The sequence below is a fragment of the Notechis scutatus genome, chromosome 2 (assembly GCF_049901735.1).
Source record: "Notechis scutatus isolate UNSWTSFEM ecotype Mainland chromosome 2, rNotScu1.2, whole genome shotgun sequence".
Lineage (NCBI taxonomy): Eukaryota > Metazoa > Chordata > Lepidosauria > Squamata > Elapidae > Notechis > Notechis scutatus.
Genome location: NC_142010.1, coordinates 17,059,290 through 17,077,368, shown reverse-complemented (window position 1 = coordinate 17,077,368; position 18,079 = coordinate 17,059,290). Strand labels below are relative to the sequence as shown.

The 18,079-nt window shown below is 42.2% G+C and overlaps 1 protein-coding gene and 1 long non-coding RNA gene across 2 annotated transcripts in view; both read right to left on the bottom strand.

Annotated features, from left to right (window-relative positions):
- Positions 1 to 2,401: 2,401 nt before the first annotated feature.
- CLIC1 (CLIC family member 1) overlaps positions 2,402 to 18,079 on the bottom strand; it is a 52,426-nt gene continuing 36,748 nt past the window's right edge. Inside the window, exons 2-6 of the mRNA XM_026685448.2 lie at positions 10,696 to 10,805; positions 7,986 to 8,111; positions 7,691 to 7,797; positions 5,789 to 5,970; positions 2,402 to 2,764 (exon numbers count right to left, since the gene is read on the bottom strand). Of these exons, the coding sequence (XP_026541233.1) occupies positions 2,600 to 2,764; positions 5,789 to 5,970; positions 7,691 to 7,797; positions 7,986 to 8,111; positions 10,696 to 10,805 (690 nt within the window). The 3' untranslated portion in view covers positions 2,402 to 2,599. The remainder of the gene's footprint in view (positions 2,765 to 5,788; positions 5,971 to 7,690; positions 7,798 to 7,985; positions 8,112 to 10,695; positions 10,806 to 18,079) is intronic.
- LOC148131845 (uncharacterized) lies at positions 6,522 to 7,684 on the bottom strand. Its single transcript, XR_015747423.1, has 2 exons — positions 7,472 to 7,684; positions 6,522 to 6,680 (listed from the first exon to the last, which is right to left on the bottom strand). It is a non-coding gene; the product is annotated as an uncharacterized LOC148131845 (long non-coding RNA).

Sequence of the window (18,079 nt, the reverse complement as noted above, 5' to 3'; positions counted from 1 at the left end):
TTATTTCATTATCCTTATCGACATTTTGCTGCCTAAATCTGAAATGTGAACGTATTTTATTTATTCATCAAATTTGCATGCCACCCAACTCTCAACAATTCTGGGAGGGGCAAAGACCTCTTTCATGTATTTAGTCTTCATTTAACAGTATAACACATTTCAACATAATGGATTGATGGTGGTTTAACTACTAAGTAATAGCAACACAAATAGCACTTAGACTTATATACCACTTTACAGGGCTTTACAGCCCTGTCTATGCTGACAAAGTCAGCATATTTGCTCCCAACAATTTGGGTCCTCATTTTGCCCACCTTGGAAGGCTGGAAGGCTGAATCAACCTTGAGCCTGGTGAGATTTGAACTGCCAAATTGCAGGCAGCTGGTAGGCAGCAGAATGCGCCACCGTGGCTAATACCAATAAAGAAGTAGTTAGAGAAATCATGATATCTTTAAGAACAGAGATCAAAGTTAGTGATCTAGCATCCCACAAAGAGGTGCTAGAACTGTGTAGGAAGAGAATTCAAAATCCACAGCATGCAACACCTTTATTCGATCAAAAAAAATCACTGCACTGTTTCAAGAATGTTTCATGTTTCAAAAATGATTAGAAAAAATGAAGAGGGGTGAGATTGGTCAAGAACCTTCCAACATGCACATCAAGAAAAAAAAATCTGTTTGTGCTAAGGCTTTCCCAAGCTTGCCAAGAAAACAAGTTCAGGAAACCTATATTTTAAAGGAAATGTGTTCTACCCTTTGTAAGATACCCAGATCCCTTGACTGGCGGAAAACGGAACTCAAAGAAATATTATTTTAGATTAACAAGCATGAATAGTATTTTATTTTATGCACTGGGCAATCTCGCAAAAGATATACATTGTAAAAATAATTGCCCCAAATCAAACTTTCTCAGCCTCTTTTCTTGGAGGCAATTCTTATCATCTCAAGATCTTGGAGCTAAAGTCCACGACAGCTAGGAAATATTCTTACTATTATTCAAGAATCCAAAGATTACAGCTGCGGAATCTGCTTCAGTGATATCTGATTACAAATGATATTGCAATCTGAGAGTTAATGGTTACCCTCTCACTGGAGAAGAGCGTAATGCTGGGAACGATTGAGGGCAAATAGAAGGGGACAGCAGAGAATGAGGTAGCTGGATGGAGTCACTGAAGCAGTCAGTGTGACCTTAAATGGACTCCAGGGGATGGTAGAGGACAGGAAGGCCTGGAGGGACGTTGTCCATGGGGTCACAATGGGTCGGACACGAGTTCGCAGTGAACAACAAGAAGATGCTATAATTTAAAAGCATTACCACAATAGTCTTCGTAAGGCAGAGAAGACTTGTTTGATGGGTAATGAAAAACATCTTCCAAACCGACAAGAAGAATAGTTCCTAGTTTTAAAAGACTCCATAGTCTTTAAACTTTAACTAGAATATATATTAAAGCCTGTAATTGGGGTTTTTCCCCGTATAGCCAAAGGATTCATTGGGAAGCACTACAGATCAGTTCTGACCTGGGTCACCCATCTTTAATGTTCTCTTCAACTGTAAAGTTTGTGTTGAAGACAATCAAGATCAACTCGTGACTTTAGGGCTACAATTGCATACGTTTTTGGCAACAGTTTGAAAGTGGCTTGGTCTCACTTTCTTCCAGGAGATTTGTGTTTTGTCTTCCTGCCTTATCACAGTGTCAGCTGGTGGTTTCGTCTGCAAAGATGATTAAGGAGGCTAAAACATATGAAGAACAGTTGCAGAAATTGGGCATGTCTGGTTTAATGAAAAGAAGGCCCAGGGGTGACATGACAGCAGTGTTCCAATATCTCAAGGGCTGCCACAAAGAAGAGGGAGTCAAGCTATTCTCCAAAGCCCCTGAGGGCAGGACAAGAAGCAATGGGGGGAAACTAATCAAGGAAAGAAGCAATCTAGGATTAAGGAGGAATTTCTTGATAGGTAGAGCAATTAATCAGTGGAACAACTTGCTTCCAGAAGTTGTGGATATTCCATCACTGGAGGTTTTTAAGCAGAGACTGGACAACCATTTGCTTGAAATGATATACAGTTTCCTGCCTGAGCAGGGGGCTGGACTAGAGGATCTCCAAGGTCCCTTCCAACTCTGTTATTCTGTATACTCAACACGCCCAACCTTGCTGAACTTCTGAACTGTCAAAGCAACATTGCCTGTTTTTCTGAGCAACCAACATGTAATGTTGAATAACCTAACAGTCAGGATTCATACATAGCTTGCTCCATCTTGGTTTGCAGAATTATCCAGCATTGGTGTGTCTCATGACTGCAGAAGTAACCCAATATTCCTGTAGCCATCACAGTACCATGCAACACCTTGTAATTATTTCCTCCTCCTTTGGGTAGGGAACAAGTAGAACAAAAAAACTTCCTATTTTTAAAAACATGTATTTTTTTTTATTTCATATTTGCTCATATTTAAATTTGAATCATTTTGTGCCTCAGAAAACAGACATTCCCCCCCCCTCCTGTGGCCAGACACAAATACATATGTTAAAATACCCTTGGAGGTGCCCAAATCCAAAAATCCCTGCTCGCAAAGCCCTGTGTCCCTTCTCCACATTTTAGAAGTTTACGCCTTCAAAGCTTTGGCAACCAGCTCATAAGCTAATTCAATTTCTTCATCGTCTGGGCAGGTGCTGGAAAACTCCTCACGAGCGTAGGCATTCTTGAGGTAGCGATGGATGCCACGAAATTCCTCAGGAATGGTAAAGTCACGGTATTTTTTGCAAACCACCTGTGGGGAGGTGTACAACCATAAGTTATTTTGCAGTTTCAACCTACTGATCAATCGGTACATTCTGTAAAGAAGAATTCTGTCAGGAAGGCGCCCCGGCGGCTCAGTGGTTAGAATGCAGTATTGCAAGCAAACTCTACCCACAGCCTAGAATTCGATCCTGATGGGACTGAAGATTGACTCAGCCTCCCATCTTTCCAAGGTCATTAAAATAAGGACCTGGATTGTTGGGAGCAGTATGCTGACATTGGAAATCCCCCCAGAGAGTGCTGCAAAGTCTAAGAGCTACAGCTATTGCTACCGTGTTTCCCTGAAAATAAGTCCCGGTCTTATTTATTTATTTTTGCCTCCAAAAGAGGCATTAGGTCTTATTTTCAGGGGATGTCTTCCACTGTCTCACTTTGTGGCGGCAGCATCGATAGCCCCACCCAGCAGGAGCCTGTGTGGCAGCTGCTTGCTACCACTCGCGTGTGGGGCCCCTGGCCTCTGTTTCACAATCATAAGCCTTGAGGAAAGGCCTCTGCAGCCAAGAAATGTTCCGGATTCATGCACAAAGTGCCCCCAGCCTCCATTTCTCCATCACAGGCTTTCAAGAAAGGCCTCTGCAGCCACGAAATGAGCTCTGACGGCACCTGTGAGGTGAAATGGAGGCCGGGGATGCTGCGTACATTAATCCAGAGCTTGTTTCTCGGCTGCAGAGGCCTTTCCTGAAAGCCTCTGACAGCGAAACGGAGGCCAGGGGCGACGCACACAAGTGGCCAGAGGAAGTGGGCCGGCAAGGCGAGGCAGGTGTTGGGGTGTCGGAGGCTTGGCTGCAACTGTCTGAAGGTAAGTAGGACAGCTCTGCCCCCCACATCCCCACCCTAGCTTGATTTTTACTTATGAGCCTCACCCCCACCCCATGGAACTAGGTGCAATGGAGTGAGCAGGGTCTTAACTAGGGCTTATTTTGGGGGCAAGGCTTATATTGGGCACACATGTAAAAATCAAGCTAGGGCTTATTTTCGGAATTGGTCTTATTTTCGGAGAAACATAGTATTTGCCGAGAAGGACAGCAAACAAGTCTACTTAATAAATAAAACTTGCAACTGCATAGCATTAGATTCTCTTAGCTTTTTATGAAGAAGAGTTTGTAGCCCACTGCTACAATACGCCGATAAGGGTAGTCCTCGACTTACAACCACAATTGACTGCTAAAATATGCTGATATGGGTAGTCCTTGACTTACGACCACAATTGAGCCCCAAATGTACATTGCTAAGGAAGATACTTGTAACATTTTGCTCCACAGTTAGATGAATCATTGCAGCTGTTTAAGTTAGTAACGTGGTTGTTATGTGAATCTGGCTTCCCTATTGTCTTCACTTGTCGGAAGATCGCAAAAAAATGATCACGTGACCTTGGGACACTGCAAGCATCATAAATACAAGCCAGTTGCCAAGCACCTGAATTGTGCGACAGTCATAAATGTGAAAAACTCACTTGTTTCAGTGCCTTTGCGACTTTGAACAGTCACTTACATGAAGGGTTGTTAAGTCTGTAATGAAATCTCAGCTAAGAAAGGCCTGAAAATTTTGGGGGGAAATCACAATAATATGGTATGAATCCGTTGTGGTTCGCTGGCAGCAGGTGCGGACGGCTGAGGTCTCAGAGAGCGAGGACTCAGATGAGGGGCCTGCGTGTGATGCAGGGATGGGGCCAGGACCATCAGGGAGTGGAATGCTGCCTTTGGAGATTGTGGAGGCTGGCAGCAGTGATGAAGAGGCCCCCGAGGAGCCTGTGCCCAGTGTGTGTGCGTGCAGGGCTGCTCGAAGGAAAGAGCAGCTGCAGCAGCATGGGCGACTCAGGAGTAAGGCTCCAAGGTAATGGCCCCTCCCTCAAGAGATAAAAGCCAGCCTGAGAAACCGGAGTTCTTTGCAGGAAGCAAAGAAGTTTTTGCACTCAAGCCTTGTGGAAGTTCGGAATATCTTGGTTGGAGTTTAGAAATATTTCTTAGTAACTTTATCTAGTGTTCTTGGCAGCCTTGCACTAACTTGGCAAGGCTTGTTCTTATCAGATATAATTAATTTGAAACAGCCTTTTAATCGTGAAGGAATGGAATTCGTAAAGAATAATTAAAAGGTTTTTCTGTTACCTCTGTTTTGTGTTTGTTTCCTTGGAACAAGGTTTGGGTCAGAACAGAATCAGATCTGCTTTGAACCTGATGTGGTAACCTTGTCTCTGTCAACCATTTCTCAATTTTTCCTGGCCTTGCACCGATGCTGCATGATCTCAGGAAAATGTGTGCTGAAATTAAGGAGGGAGCAACATGCTCTTCCATTCTTTTGTTGCCTCCTTAACTCAGTTGTGCATATTTTCTTTAAATCTCACACAAGCCCGACAAAAAGCAGAGCTTTTAAGTAACAGCTGACAGATGAAGAAAGGATGAACAGGCCAAATATGAAGCACCTTCCAGCATTTCAGATTTGAATATGACTCTCATAGGATGGGCCTCAAATGCTCTAGCGGAGGTCTTTGGGCCTTCCTGTTACAGGTGGTCCTCAACTTACGACCACAATTGAGCCCCGTTGCTAAATAAGTTTTGCCCCATTTTATGACTTCTCTTGCGACTTTTGTTTAAGTGAATCACTGCAGTTGTCAAATTAGTAAAACGGTTGTTCAGTGAACCTGGCTTCCCCTGTTAACTTTGCTTGTCAAAAGTTCGCAAAAGGAGACCACATCACCCCGGGACACTGCAACCACCATAAATGTGAGTCAGTTGTCAAGCATCCAAATGTCAATCACTGTGTGAAAAATGGTCGGAAGTCCCTTTTGTCAGTGCCTGAATGGTCAGTAAGTGAACTGTCGTAAGTCAAGGACTGCCTGTATAAAGCCAGGAGACCAAAAAATGTCATTCTCCCAGCATTTTTCCCCCTCAGTGGTATGCTTCTGGGAATCTTACAAAAAAAGGGGGGGTGAACACCCCCTTATCTCCTTTTCCCCATAAATAATCTACAGGCATCCTGTCTCGGAAAAGTTTTTCACCTTGACAATATGGAGTTTGGGCAGCAGGTTGCAGTCTGCCAACGTAAGTTCGTTCCCGTCAAGAAACTTGCGGTTGGACTGGCCTTCGTCTTCCGCGCTGTTCTCGTCCACCTCTTCGGGTTGAGGCGTCATCAAATAAACGTCCAGCACTTTCAGTGCTTTCAGCAAACCTTTCTCAAGGTCTAGGATTTGAAGCGCATGGGTTGGGGAGGAAGAGGGATAAGAGGTGCCAATGAAAATGTCGTTGTAGCTGGGAGGATTCGATCGGTCACCGAATTGGGAAAAAGCTCAGGAGGTTTAGGACAAGATGAACAAGGGAGATACAGAGAGGAAGCCAATGGTAAATCAGAGATAGGAAGTAGAGCCGCAGCCTAGATAATAGCCTGACAAACAAAATTTGAGTTCAAAGCACGAGGGGGTGGCAAAAGCAGCTCGGAAGGAACCCTCCCTAGTTTTGAGGAAAGTAAGTGAGGGAAGAGAGTGAGCGGCGTGGTGGCCTTATGGCGAACACACTCATCTCCCACTCAGAAGGTTGAGAGTTCAATTCTAGGTAACAGCAGATGTTTTTACTCTGAAAAACATATCTGCTGTGAACACCATGTAGGTATCAGGAAGGGCACCCGGCCAGTAAATGCTCAGCTCCATCCAGTCGCCCCGACTCTACCCCGAATTAAGGGACTACAGGGTTGTAACAGACTACAGGGTCGTAAAAAGAAGGGGAGAAAGGGAGGGAAGGGAGGGCTACTTTCAGACTCGAAAGATTCTGTTAATATAACCTTACAATAAAGATGGAGCTAGTAATCCTGGATCTACTTCTGGTCTGGATTACTTTGCAAGCTTGACAGTATCCAAGAAGAAAGCAAATAGGGCCAGTAAGATTCAAGATAGGGAACTAGAAAAAAAAGAAGAACATTAGTGAGAGGGAAGGAACAGGATCGATTCCACCTCTAGGATTTTTGGGGTGAACTCAACATGAGGCATCATAGCAACCGGTGGGAAATGAGGGATAACTAAATGGTGGACAACAGTGATTTTTCAAACAATTTTAAAAATTGTTCTTGTTGTTTTTTAATGGAAGCTGCCCAGAGTCATTTAGAGTTGGGTAGCCTCTGAACTATATACATGTAAAAAAAAACAAATAATGTCAAAGAAAAAAGATTCAGCTAGTAAAGATTAAAGACCACAGGTAATGAAGTAATTGACAGGTGATTTCGCAGGTCGAAGTGATTTGCAAGCACAAAGAACGTTACGTTACACACTGATGAGAATGGAGTTGAAAGTTAGAAATGTTGAGAGTCCATTGGAGTTGGGTGGCTTATAATTTCATATCAGTAAAAATAAAATAAACACCCAGTGAGATGTTCCACTCGGGAGCTGAGTGCCTTATAATTTCATATCAATAAACAACCAGTGAGAAGCTTCACTTGTGAGCTATTACCAAATACTGCAGGGTTGACAGCTGTTTTCTTAGAATTCAGCTGGTCAGCCATGCCCATTTTCACGTCAATCTATTCCATTCTGCCCTCTGTTCACTCCTTCTTCCCTCCTCCTTTTTAAATAGGCAGTTCCTTATTGGCTCCCGAGGCTTTCCTTCCCCCCCAATGAAGGAAAAGTGTTTCCTTAACCTTAATACAGCCACGCAGACTCTGTTACAAATGTTAGGTTTCCCACAAACGTACTTACTTTCTCCTGTTGGTTATCCATTCTATTGTACAAGTGACACTTTGTGGGAAATGAGCCGAAGAATTTTGGATTGGAGAAGAGAAGCCAAAAGAGAAAGGAGAAAGTAAAAAAGGCAAGGTTGAGGAACCCAACCCAACCAAGAAGCAAGGAAGAAGGAAATGAATTCCCAAGGGTCACGTAAAAACAGCAATAACAGGATTTGTGGTCCAAGATACTCACTGGCGTTGAGAGAAGGGTTTGAGTTCTTGATATAAGCAGAGAATTTGGCAAAGACATCAAGGCCAGCTGTGTTGGATTCAGGGTTATTAGCAGCCAGCTTTGGATACCTAAGGAAGAAGCAAAATAATAATAATAATAATAATCATCATATGACATTCTTTCTATATCCCCAAATCCACTTTGCCAATCAGCTCTATGGCTCCTTTCCCACTTCCCCTTCTGCGTGGCAACTGAGGAACAGAAAAATGGCTGCTGCCAGATTCGATTCGAAGTTCACACTTTGTTTAGTTCTTACTTAGGAGGGCACAGGACTTCTTCCAGGAATTCTTCAACCTTGTTAGTGTCCGTATGGACCTCGGTCCCGTACATCAGGAATGGGAGCTGGCCTCCAGGACAGAGCTTCTGCACGGCCTCGGTTCTCCTACAAAGACGAGGGAAATGTAAGCAAGGGATGAAAAAAACAGCTAACTTGTACGGATTAAGCCCCAAGTGGCCTCAATGGCTCTCAGAAAGAGGGCTAATGACCAGATGACTGCAAAGAAACACGATCCTTCCACACACAAATCTCTCCATCCTGTCAGAATCTATTCTTCCATTTTGCCCCCCACCAGCCGCCGCCATCAGAACTGATGAAGCTTCTTGGATGAGAAGTGAAATGTCTTCATCTTCTTCCTTCAAGGAAAAAAACTGTCCAGTTGCCTTTTTGAAAAAGCACCTTTGAGACAGCTAATCCACAGGTAGTCCTCGTCTTACGATGACAATTGAGCCCAAAAGTTCCATTGCTAAACAAGGCAGCTGTTTTGCCCTAATTTGCATCTTTTTTAGAATAGAATAGAATAGAATAGAATAGAATAGAATAGAATAGAATAGAATAGAATAGAAGAGTTGGAAGAACCTTGGAGGTCTTCTAGTCAAAAAACCCTACACCATTTCAGACAAATGGTTATCCAATCTCTTCTTTAAAATTTCCAGTGTTGGAGCATTTACAACTTCCACTGATTAATTGTTTTAACTGTCGAGAAATTTATAGGTTGCTTCTCTCCTCAATGAGTTTTCACCCATTGCTTCTTGTTCTGTCTTCAGGTGCTTTGGAGCAGGGGTCGCCAATCTTTGGGACCTCAGGGACCACCAAACTCATAATTCTAAATCCCGCGTACCACTACTATGAATTTTGACTGAGAGCGGCTTGGTGACATTTTCCCAGGGTCTCTGCAGAAAGCAGCAGAGACCCTGGGAAAATCCTCCAAAAAAGTCTGCAGGAAAATTCCCCACCCCGTTTTCCTATCGATCCATCATTCTTTATTTGGGATCGCAGGCTACCGTCTCCAGCTCCGTTCTCAGGGGGAGAAAGAGAGAGAAACTTTTGGCTTCATGCAAGGAAAGCAGCAGAAGTCTTTCTTTCTCTCCCACAAACTCTGCCAGAAATGAGTCTTTGTGGGGGTGACATTTTTCTGTGGACCACCAAAATTTTCTCGCGGATCACCAGTGGTCCCAGGCCCATTGGTTGTCAACTACTGCTTTGGAGAATAGCTTGACTCCCTCTTCTTTGTGGCAGCCCCTGAGATATTGGAAGACTGCTATCATGTCACTTCTAGTCCTTCTTTTCATTGGACTAGACATATCCAGTTCCAGCAACCTTTCTTTATATGTTTTAGTCTCCAGTCTCTTAATCCTCTTGGTTGCTCTTCTCTGCACTTTTTCTAGAGCCTCCACATCTTTTTTACATCATGGCGACCAAAACTGGATGCAGGATTCCAGAGTGTGGCCTTAGCAGGCATTATAAAGTGGTATTATTAACACTTCTTTTGCCAACTTGTTCAGTGAATCATTACAGCTCTAAAGTGACTTGTACAGTCATTAAGCCAATATGACTTCCCTCATTGCCTTTGCTTGTCGAAAACTATCTGGAAAAGGTTACAATTGGTGATCAGCAGGAACAGTGCAACGGTCCTAAATACATGCTAATTGCAAAGCGCCCAAATTTTGATCATGTGACCCTGGAGATGCTGCAATGGTTGTTTAAGTGTCAATACTGGGCCATAAGTCACCTTTTTCAGGGCTATGGTAACTTCAAGTGATCACGAAACAAATGGTTGTAAGTTGAGGACTACCTGTAGCATAAATTGGATATGCTCATGAGTTTGATCGGACCTCCCAACTTCTTTCCATAGGTTTGGGATTTCAGCTCCCAGAACTGAGTGGGATTTAGCTGGGAATATTGAGAGCTGAGATCCTAAGTCAGGGGTGTTAAATACAAGGCCTGTGGGCCGGATCTGGACCGCGATGTGGTCAGATTCAGCCTGCAGGGCTGTCCTGGAAAATGTAGGGGGCCAGCTCACATCACTTCGGCCTGGTCTACCCAGTGTGAAGAGGAAACATGCCAGCCATTTGGGGAGTGGCGTCAAGCTGGCCATGCCCACCCAGTCGGCCATGCCCACTCGACCCTCCAAAGTCAACCACAGCCCTGATGCGGCCCTCAATGAAATTGAGTTTGGAGATAATTAGAGGCCAATATAAAAAAGAAACTGAATATCTTATAATACATATTCTGACAGCAGCGAGAATAGCCTATGCTCAAAATTGGAAACAGGAGGATAATCCCACAGATAACATGTTAATTAAAAAAAAGATGGATTGTGCGGAAATGAGTAAGCTTACTACGGAGTTGCAAGAGAAGGGAAAAAGAGAATTCTATACGGTCTGGGAGAAATTGTATGCTTGGATAGATAACAGGAATAATAGATAATGTGTAGGGAAATATGAACAATGTATATATGTATATAGATATGAATAATGGAAGATGGGGAAAAACGATGCTACAACGAATTGCAAAAATTGTAAACATGATTTGTGTTGGTTTTTTTAATTTTGTAAAACTTTAATAAAAATTATTAAAAGAAATAAAGAAATTGAGTTTGACACCCCTGTGTCCTAAGCGGAATGGAGAAGGAAGCTGACCAGCAGCATCAGGGGAATAGGACAGGATTAAGTGTTGTCTCACCTACCTTTTGGTGTCCACTGTGGTGACATTGAAGGTCACTCCCTTGAGCCAGAGAACCATAAAGAGTCGTTGGGAGAAAGGGCAATTCCCAATTTTGGCTCCATCGCTGCCAGCCTGCAAAAGCCCAATCCAAACAGAGTGGTTTAAATACAAACATCAAACTGTAACGCACAGTTCAGCAGAAATCACGCTGGGTCTATCGCTCACATTGCTCTGGATTTGGTAGCAAGAGGAGTAACAAGAGTTTCATTTATCTGGTTAGGAGAACGGCAATGCCTCACTTCCTCAAACAGAGGATAGGATGCCTGGGAAAAGGTCAGCAATCCCTGTGAACACCACTAGATGCTGCCATTTCACAGAAATAGGGTGACAATCTTCACTAAATTGCTTTATACTAGGAATAGCCAAATAGTTTGTCTTTCTTTCTTTTTTTCTTTCTTTTTTTCTTTCTTTCTTTCTTTCTTTCTTTCTTTCTTTCTTTCTTTCTCTCCTTCCTCCCTCTTTCCTCCTTTTTTTCTTCCTTTTTCTCCCTCCTTTGTTTTCTTTTTCTTTCTTTCTTTCTTTCTCTCCCTCCTTCCTTCTTTCTTTTTCTTTCTTTCTCTCTCCCTTCCTCCTTTCCTTTCTTTCCTTTCTTTCTTCCTTTTTCTTTTTCCTTCCTTCTTTCTTCCTTCCCTCTCTCCCTCTCCTTTCCCTCTCTCACACAAAGCCTTTCTTATACTTTTACCTCATCCCTTCTTGCTTCTTCCAAAATACCTAATATTTTCCACCATCATCTTTTTCCTTCTTTAAAAAAAAAATCTTGGTTTCTTTTCACTGGCTTTCTCATTAGATCCAAATTGCTCCTCCAAATTGCTCCCTTTTCCTTTTCATCTGGGGTGAGTAATCTATACTCAATGGAGGCCTAACTTATAAAGGCATATGGGAAAGACATGGCGAAGAGAGTCTGCTGAGGGATCAGTCAGGTAAGAGACAGCCTAGCCCGTAAATGGATTGTGGATGTGGCAAGAGAATGAGAAGAAATACACACATCCCCTTAATTTCTCAGACTATAAAGGAGATGAGGGAATTATTTCAGATTTTCAAGATTCTGCCGACGTAGCTCTACAATAAAGTAGAATTAGCTCATCTGGTCGTGGTTCCTATCTGGTTTACCAGGCAAGGCTGACATCACTTCTTCTTTTTTTTTTCTGCCAACCCATTGAGGTTTCCGACCACAAGTGCAGAAAAACAGCAGCAAAATCTCCCATCTTTCAGAAGCAGGAAATTCATCAAAATTAGAATTTAAGCCCAATGTTAATATTTCTGATCTAAGACTTTCCAAAATTCCACCCCGAAACCCCGGAAGAATAGAAGTGACATCTGCCTTGGCTCGAAGACGTAACATGGCACTACTCAGTCCCAAAAGTGTGTTTTCAAAAGGCAACTGGATTTCCTTTGTTTTTCCTTGAAGTGTTTTTCACTTCTTATCCAAGAAGCTTCTTCAATTCTACCATGAACTGAAGAAGCTTCTTGGATGAGAAGCAAAACGTCTTCAAGGAAAAACCAAGAAAGTCTAATTGCCTTTTGAAAAAGCACCTTTGGGGCAACCATGACCTGGATGACTCCCTATACATGGTTCTACCTACTTTGCATTACTGCCATTTATCTCCACATACCTCTTTAATACCTTCTCCGACCATACAGAAAAGTTGGTCGGCTATTTTAAAATCTTGCCTCAAACCCGCCTATTGGGTGAAGTCTTTCTTAACTCCTTTGATGAACTGGAATTCAAATTGGGGCCACAACGGGAGAGAGAATGGGGGCCTCTCCATTTCCACATATACTATAAACTCCTTGGACAAAACAAGTTTTCTTGTTCTCTGCATATACGATAAAGCAAGGGCCTTCAAACTTGGCAAGTTTAAGACTTGTGGATTTCCACTCCCAGAATTCCTGAGCTAACATGACTGGAGGAGGAATTCTGGGAGTTGAAGTCCACAAGTGTTAAAGCTGTCAAGTTTGAAGACCTCTGCCATAAAGAGAGCCGGTTTGGTGTAGTGGTTAAGGCATCAGGCTAGAAACCAGGAGACTGTGATCTCTAGTCCTGCCTGAGCCATGAAAGCCATCTGGTAGGTGAGTTTCTCTTAGCCAAACTCACCTCACAGGTTTCTATTATGGAGAACATAGGAAGAGGAAAGTATGTTGGACTTAGCAACTGTTCAAAGTTACAGGAGACACTCCCTCCCCTGAAAAAAAAAGCTATTTATGACCTGATTTTGAAGATAACAATGGAGAGAGGAGAGAGAGAGAGAGAGAGAGAGTCAAATGATTACATTTTGGACAGTTGGCAACTAGGGTATCTTTATGGCCACAATCACAATCACAACTAGCTCATCCTTAGCATCCCAAAGTCACATGCCCACAATTTTCAATGTTTTTTTGTCAGTTTCTGGTAAAAAAGAAATACCCATTGAGTAAAATGAATTCATTTAATAACCTCCATATTCACATAACAATTGGTGCAAAGATGACAAAAAATCAGCCCTGCTTAATGACTGCATACAACTTGTGACTGTAATTCCAGACTCCATTATGGTCACAAGTTGAGAACTACCTGTATTAAGGTGATTGTTCAACTTAGAGAGCAAAAAAGGATGCCTTAAAAGTAAACCAAAGCATAATGTGATTTGTACATGTGCAATTCTATTCTTTGATCATACTGGAGACAGAGAACTACAGCCCCAGGCAATGTACACAACCACAATCATGTGACAGACAAGAACAGGTTAAACCCATGCTTCTCCATAAGGGCCAACACCAAGCCAGGTCAACAGAGAGAGAAAGATGCTTATATTTAGGAGATGGGGACAGGTACAGCAAGGGGAGCAGAAGACCAGTTTCATCTCATCCATGAATTATCCTTCTAAAAGTGTAGAATCTAAGTCTTTTTAGAGCCTAAAATATCTCAGCAGGTTTGAGATGCAGCTACTTTGGGTATCAGCCAACCCGCAAGATGCAAGAGGAAATTGAAATAACCCTCCTGTGAGTTAAAGAAGGGAGCATTTTCTACGAGTCTGAATTACTGGCAATTTTTAACAATGTCACTCAGCCTTTAAAAAGAAAACTCTACCAAAACATAGTTTCACTACAACTATTACAGTTCCCGATAAAGGAACTGCTGAGAAGTTTTTTTTTCTTCCTGTGACCATGAAAAATTGCATCTCTGCAGTCACAAAGGTTACAAATATCACCCCATAAATACGCTGAACTCTTCTTATAATGTAAATTCAGCACTAGTCACCAGGTGATATGATTTTCATGGTAGCATAGTCCCTTTCCAGTAAAACATAGTGTAACCACCACTAAAGTTTCACTTTTCTGACAAGTAGCCTTATTAACCCCAAGCTTGCTAGCATAAACTTTTAACTACAGACCTGTAGCTGGTTTAGTCTCTTTTTCTTGGAGCTTACAATTTTTTTCCCAGCCACAGCATTTGGAATGCCAGGGGTTTTATTTTGAAAACCAAGAGGCACCAGAACAAAAACATTATTATTTGTCAATAGTGATGGTGTTCAAGTGGTGCTCCAGTTGTTTTGGGATTGGACCCAAGGCACCTATTACTATCGCTAGTACTTTGCTTTCTTTTGCCACAGTTGGTCTATTTCTATTTGCAGGTTTTGCATTTTGTTATCTTCTCCAGTTCTTTCTCTTCTATTCTGCAGTCTCCAGCTACTGCCATGTCCACTATCCAGACTTTTTTTGTTTTTCTACCTGACAATTAAGTTTAGCATGTTATGTGGCAGGTGCCTGTCTCTGTTTGAATTCTAACATCCCAGAGTACTTTAACTTCTTCATTTTCTACGATAGTTCTAATTTGATTTGGTATTTTTTGACAATCGGATCTAGGTTATCTAGAGAACATTGTCATAATATATGCCCTGTTCCAAATACTGTGACTTTTTGTAGTTGACAAATTGAAATTCCTTCTGCTCTGACTGTATCCAACAGCTTTTCCAAATCTTTGGCACAGCACCAGGTGCAGCAATTGTTATTGATTCCATTGTTGTTTCCTTTTTCCACATTTGTTCAATTTCTACTTGATTGTTTATTAGTGAATTATTTGGAATTTTATTTTATTTTTTAATTTGACAAACAAAGGAAATGTGTATGCATGTGAGAGAGAGACAGGTGTTTGTGGAGCCCACTTCCTAACCACGTTGAAGGCCATTTTATGATTCTCCGGCTGCTGTGTGTTTTTATTTATGGCATTATTTAAAAAAAGTTTGTTAATTATGTACATTTTTATTTAACATTGTGCGCCACCCAGAGTCATTAGGTGATGTGGGTGGTGGCCTGATAAATCAAATAAATCAATCAATCCATAATATAATTGTTTAACTTGCATTTGTAAATTACAATTTGGGAATAACATTTGAGGAGATTCAGGGAGAAGGGAAGGTTCAGGAAGAACAATCCAAGTTTTTTAGGCACTTCAACACTTGCAGCCTCTCTCTTTCCACTGCTTTGTGCTGGGTAGAATAAATAAATCCTTCTCGGTTGAGTTAGGCACTTTGTGCTAATGTGCATCGAATGTGCTACTTAAGACCTGATTTAAAGCCGGGCTGGCAACGACTGATAACTCAGAACAACAAGGCGTTGCTTCCAGATCCTCCTGACTGCTTGATCCACAAGACAGGCCCTCATGGGAACAGTCGGAGGATGCCAAGACCATGAGGAACTCTCTTAGCAACCGTTGCCAAGGACTGGAGGCAATCGGCCAGGTCATTATATAGCAATCGTAGAGATAGGCAAATGACACTCCCCCCCCCTCAAATGTCTACAGCCGTCAATCCAATGCTATGGGAACAGACTGTTTCCCCTCTTCAAAACCACTAGCTAATCTGGAGCCCACAGAGAGTGTTTGCCCCCAGAGAACATTTTCATCTTGTCAGTATTTGCATCTGTGGGCTTGCAGGGTTGCCAGGGAGACACCCAAACAGAACAAAACAGGGATCAAATCGGGAGGCAAAATGGCTGCCTTACAGCTGCCACCCATGCCATTTAGATGAATGGGCCCTCCAGCCTGTGCAAAGAATAAGGGAGTTGGCCATTTCTTAACAAATGGCAGAATTATGGCAGAGGAAGAGGCACTCCCAGAAGAGATTTGGAAGAGTCATGGTTATTTTAGCCCTTCCCACCCTGAAATTGTGGGGAAGAAGAAAGTAAATGCAAACGTGAAAATCTCTGAGATGCTGCTGGCTGGATTAAGATGCTGCAGAAGCAGATGGCTTATTTGCAACTTTAAGCAGCTGTCCGCTCCCAGCATCTGCAGCTCAGCAATTCGGATGAACCTGGGGAATTAAAACACTCAGAAGGGCCCTTCCAAAATATGGAAAAATGACTCCAGGGAGGATGGGTGTTAAGGGGTGAAGTGCTATATTTAAATCCTTTAAGCCCATTTCACCCCTTAAAGGTCCCACCCTCCCCAAAATGCAAAAAAAGGAAGAGAGAGAGAGAGGAAGGGAAGGAAAGGAAAGGAAAGGAAAGAAAAGAAAAGAAAAGAAAAGAAAAGAAAAGAAAAGAAAAGAAAAGAAGAAAAGAAAAGAAAAAAGAAAAGAAAAGAGCCCACAATCAAAATTTCAGGTTTCAGGACTATAAAGAGACACAATGTGGTCTAGTGGCTAAGGCACCAGAAGATGGTGAGTTCTAGTCCTATTTAAGGAATGAAAGCCTGCTAGGTGATCTTGGGCCAGTCTCTCTCTTTCTCTGCCCAACCCACTTCACAGGGTGGTTGTTGTGGGGAAAATAGGAGGTGGGCAGAGTATTAGATATGTTTGTTGCCTAGAGTTCTTACTAAAGTAATAAATGAGGTATAACATGAATAAATTTATAAAAGGAAGGAAGGAAAGAAAGGAGGGAGGGAGGGAGGAAAAGGAAGGAAGGAAGGAAGGAAGGAAGGAAGGAAGGAAGGAAGGAAGGAAGGAAGGAAAGAAAGAAAGAAAGAAAGAAAGAAAGAAAGAAAGAAAGAAAGAAAGAAAGAAAGAAAGAAAGAAAGAAAGAAAGAAAGAAAGAAAGAAAGAAAGAAAGAAAGAAAGAAAGAAGCAGAATGCTTACAGAATGCCCCTCCTTGGAGGATTATCAGAATGACTGGACACTGTTTAGGATGATTATTTTTTTAACTTGGGATTTCTTAGAAGAAGAAATTTACCAGTAAAGGGGTGGGGGAAACGCTTCCCCCAGATCCCTCCTCTACAGCCTTTTCTGCCAAAAACCACTGAAAGTAGCTTTAAATGGACATTCTTCTCCCTTACTGTTCCAGTTATAAATCATCATCTGTCTTTGTCAGGAGCTACTCATTTTTAATTTAAAACTGGCTCAGGAAGAGGCGGGGGGAAACCCAACCCAAACTGCAAATCTTTAAATGGAGAAAATATGCCTTTCTCGGAACTTGATCAAGCGAGAATGAGCCATAAAAATATGATTTCCATCAATTCCTGGGGTAAAGGGCTGCGTTTCACGAAAGGCGGGGGAGATGTTTGAACTAAAGCTGAATTGCCGTATTCGTTGCCTGTCTTGCCTCATCGTGGGAAGGAAGGGGGCTTCCCTAGCTGATCTCACCCTGAGACTTGAGAAGGATTGCCAAAAAGGAGAATTTCTATTCAGCCATATATAGACAGGAAATTCCACTCTAAGCCGTCAGAAGCTCCTTATGCGCCCAGCCTTGACTTATCTTTATTCATTTCACTCCACAAGCAACATAACTCCATCAGCCTATAACCATTGCACTGCCCTGGCTGAATCAGGGGCCCAAATCACACACACACAAAAAAAAAACCACCCCCTGACAAATCAGAGGCTACAGGCCAAGAAAATAAGCAGGTCCTGGAGCGGAAAATGGAGAGAGCCGAAACAAAAATATTATTCCTACTGTAATTTAAAACAAATAACAGCATTGCTCCCTGTTATCTTTAATAACTTCCTCATTCTATGATATTTATTTATTTGATAATGTATTTGGCCACCCATCTTACTTTCATGTGACTCTGGGCAGGGCATACTATTATACCAACAATCAAAGTCTTCAACTATTTAAACAAGTTAAAAACAGTTTTAAAAGGCTCAATCCTGTCCTCTAACTTATCAGGTTCCTCTCATCCTCACAAAAAAGTCCTAGCCTTTAATTTAGATTATCATCAAGCCACATTCCCTGAACCCGACCTTTGTTGTGCTAAAGCAGGGGTCCCCAAACTTGGCAAGTTTAAGACTTGTGGACTTCAATTCCCAAAATTCTGGGAGTTGAAGTCCACAAGTCTTAAACTTGCCAAGTTTGGAGATCTCTGTGCTAAACAAAGGCTGGAAGATGAAGGACGCTGTCCAAATTAGTGTTCCAGAATTATCTAACACTCTAG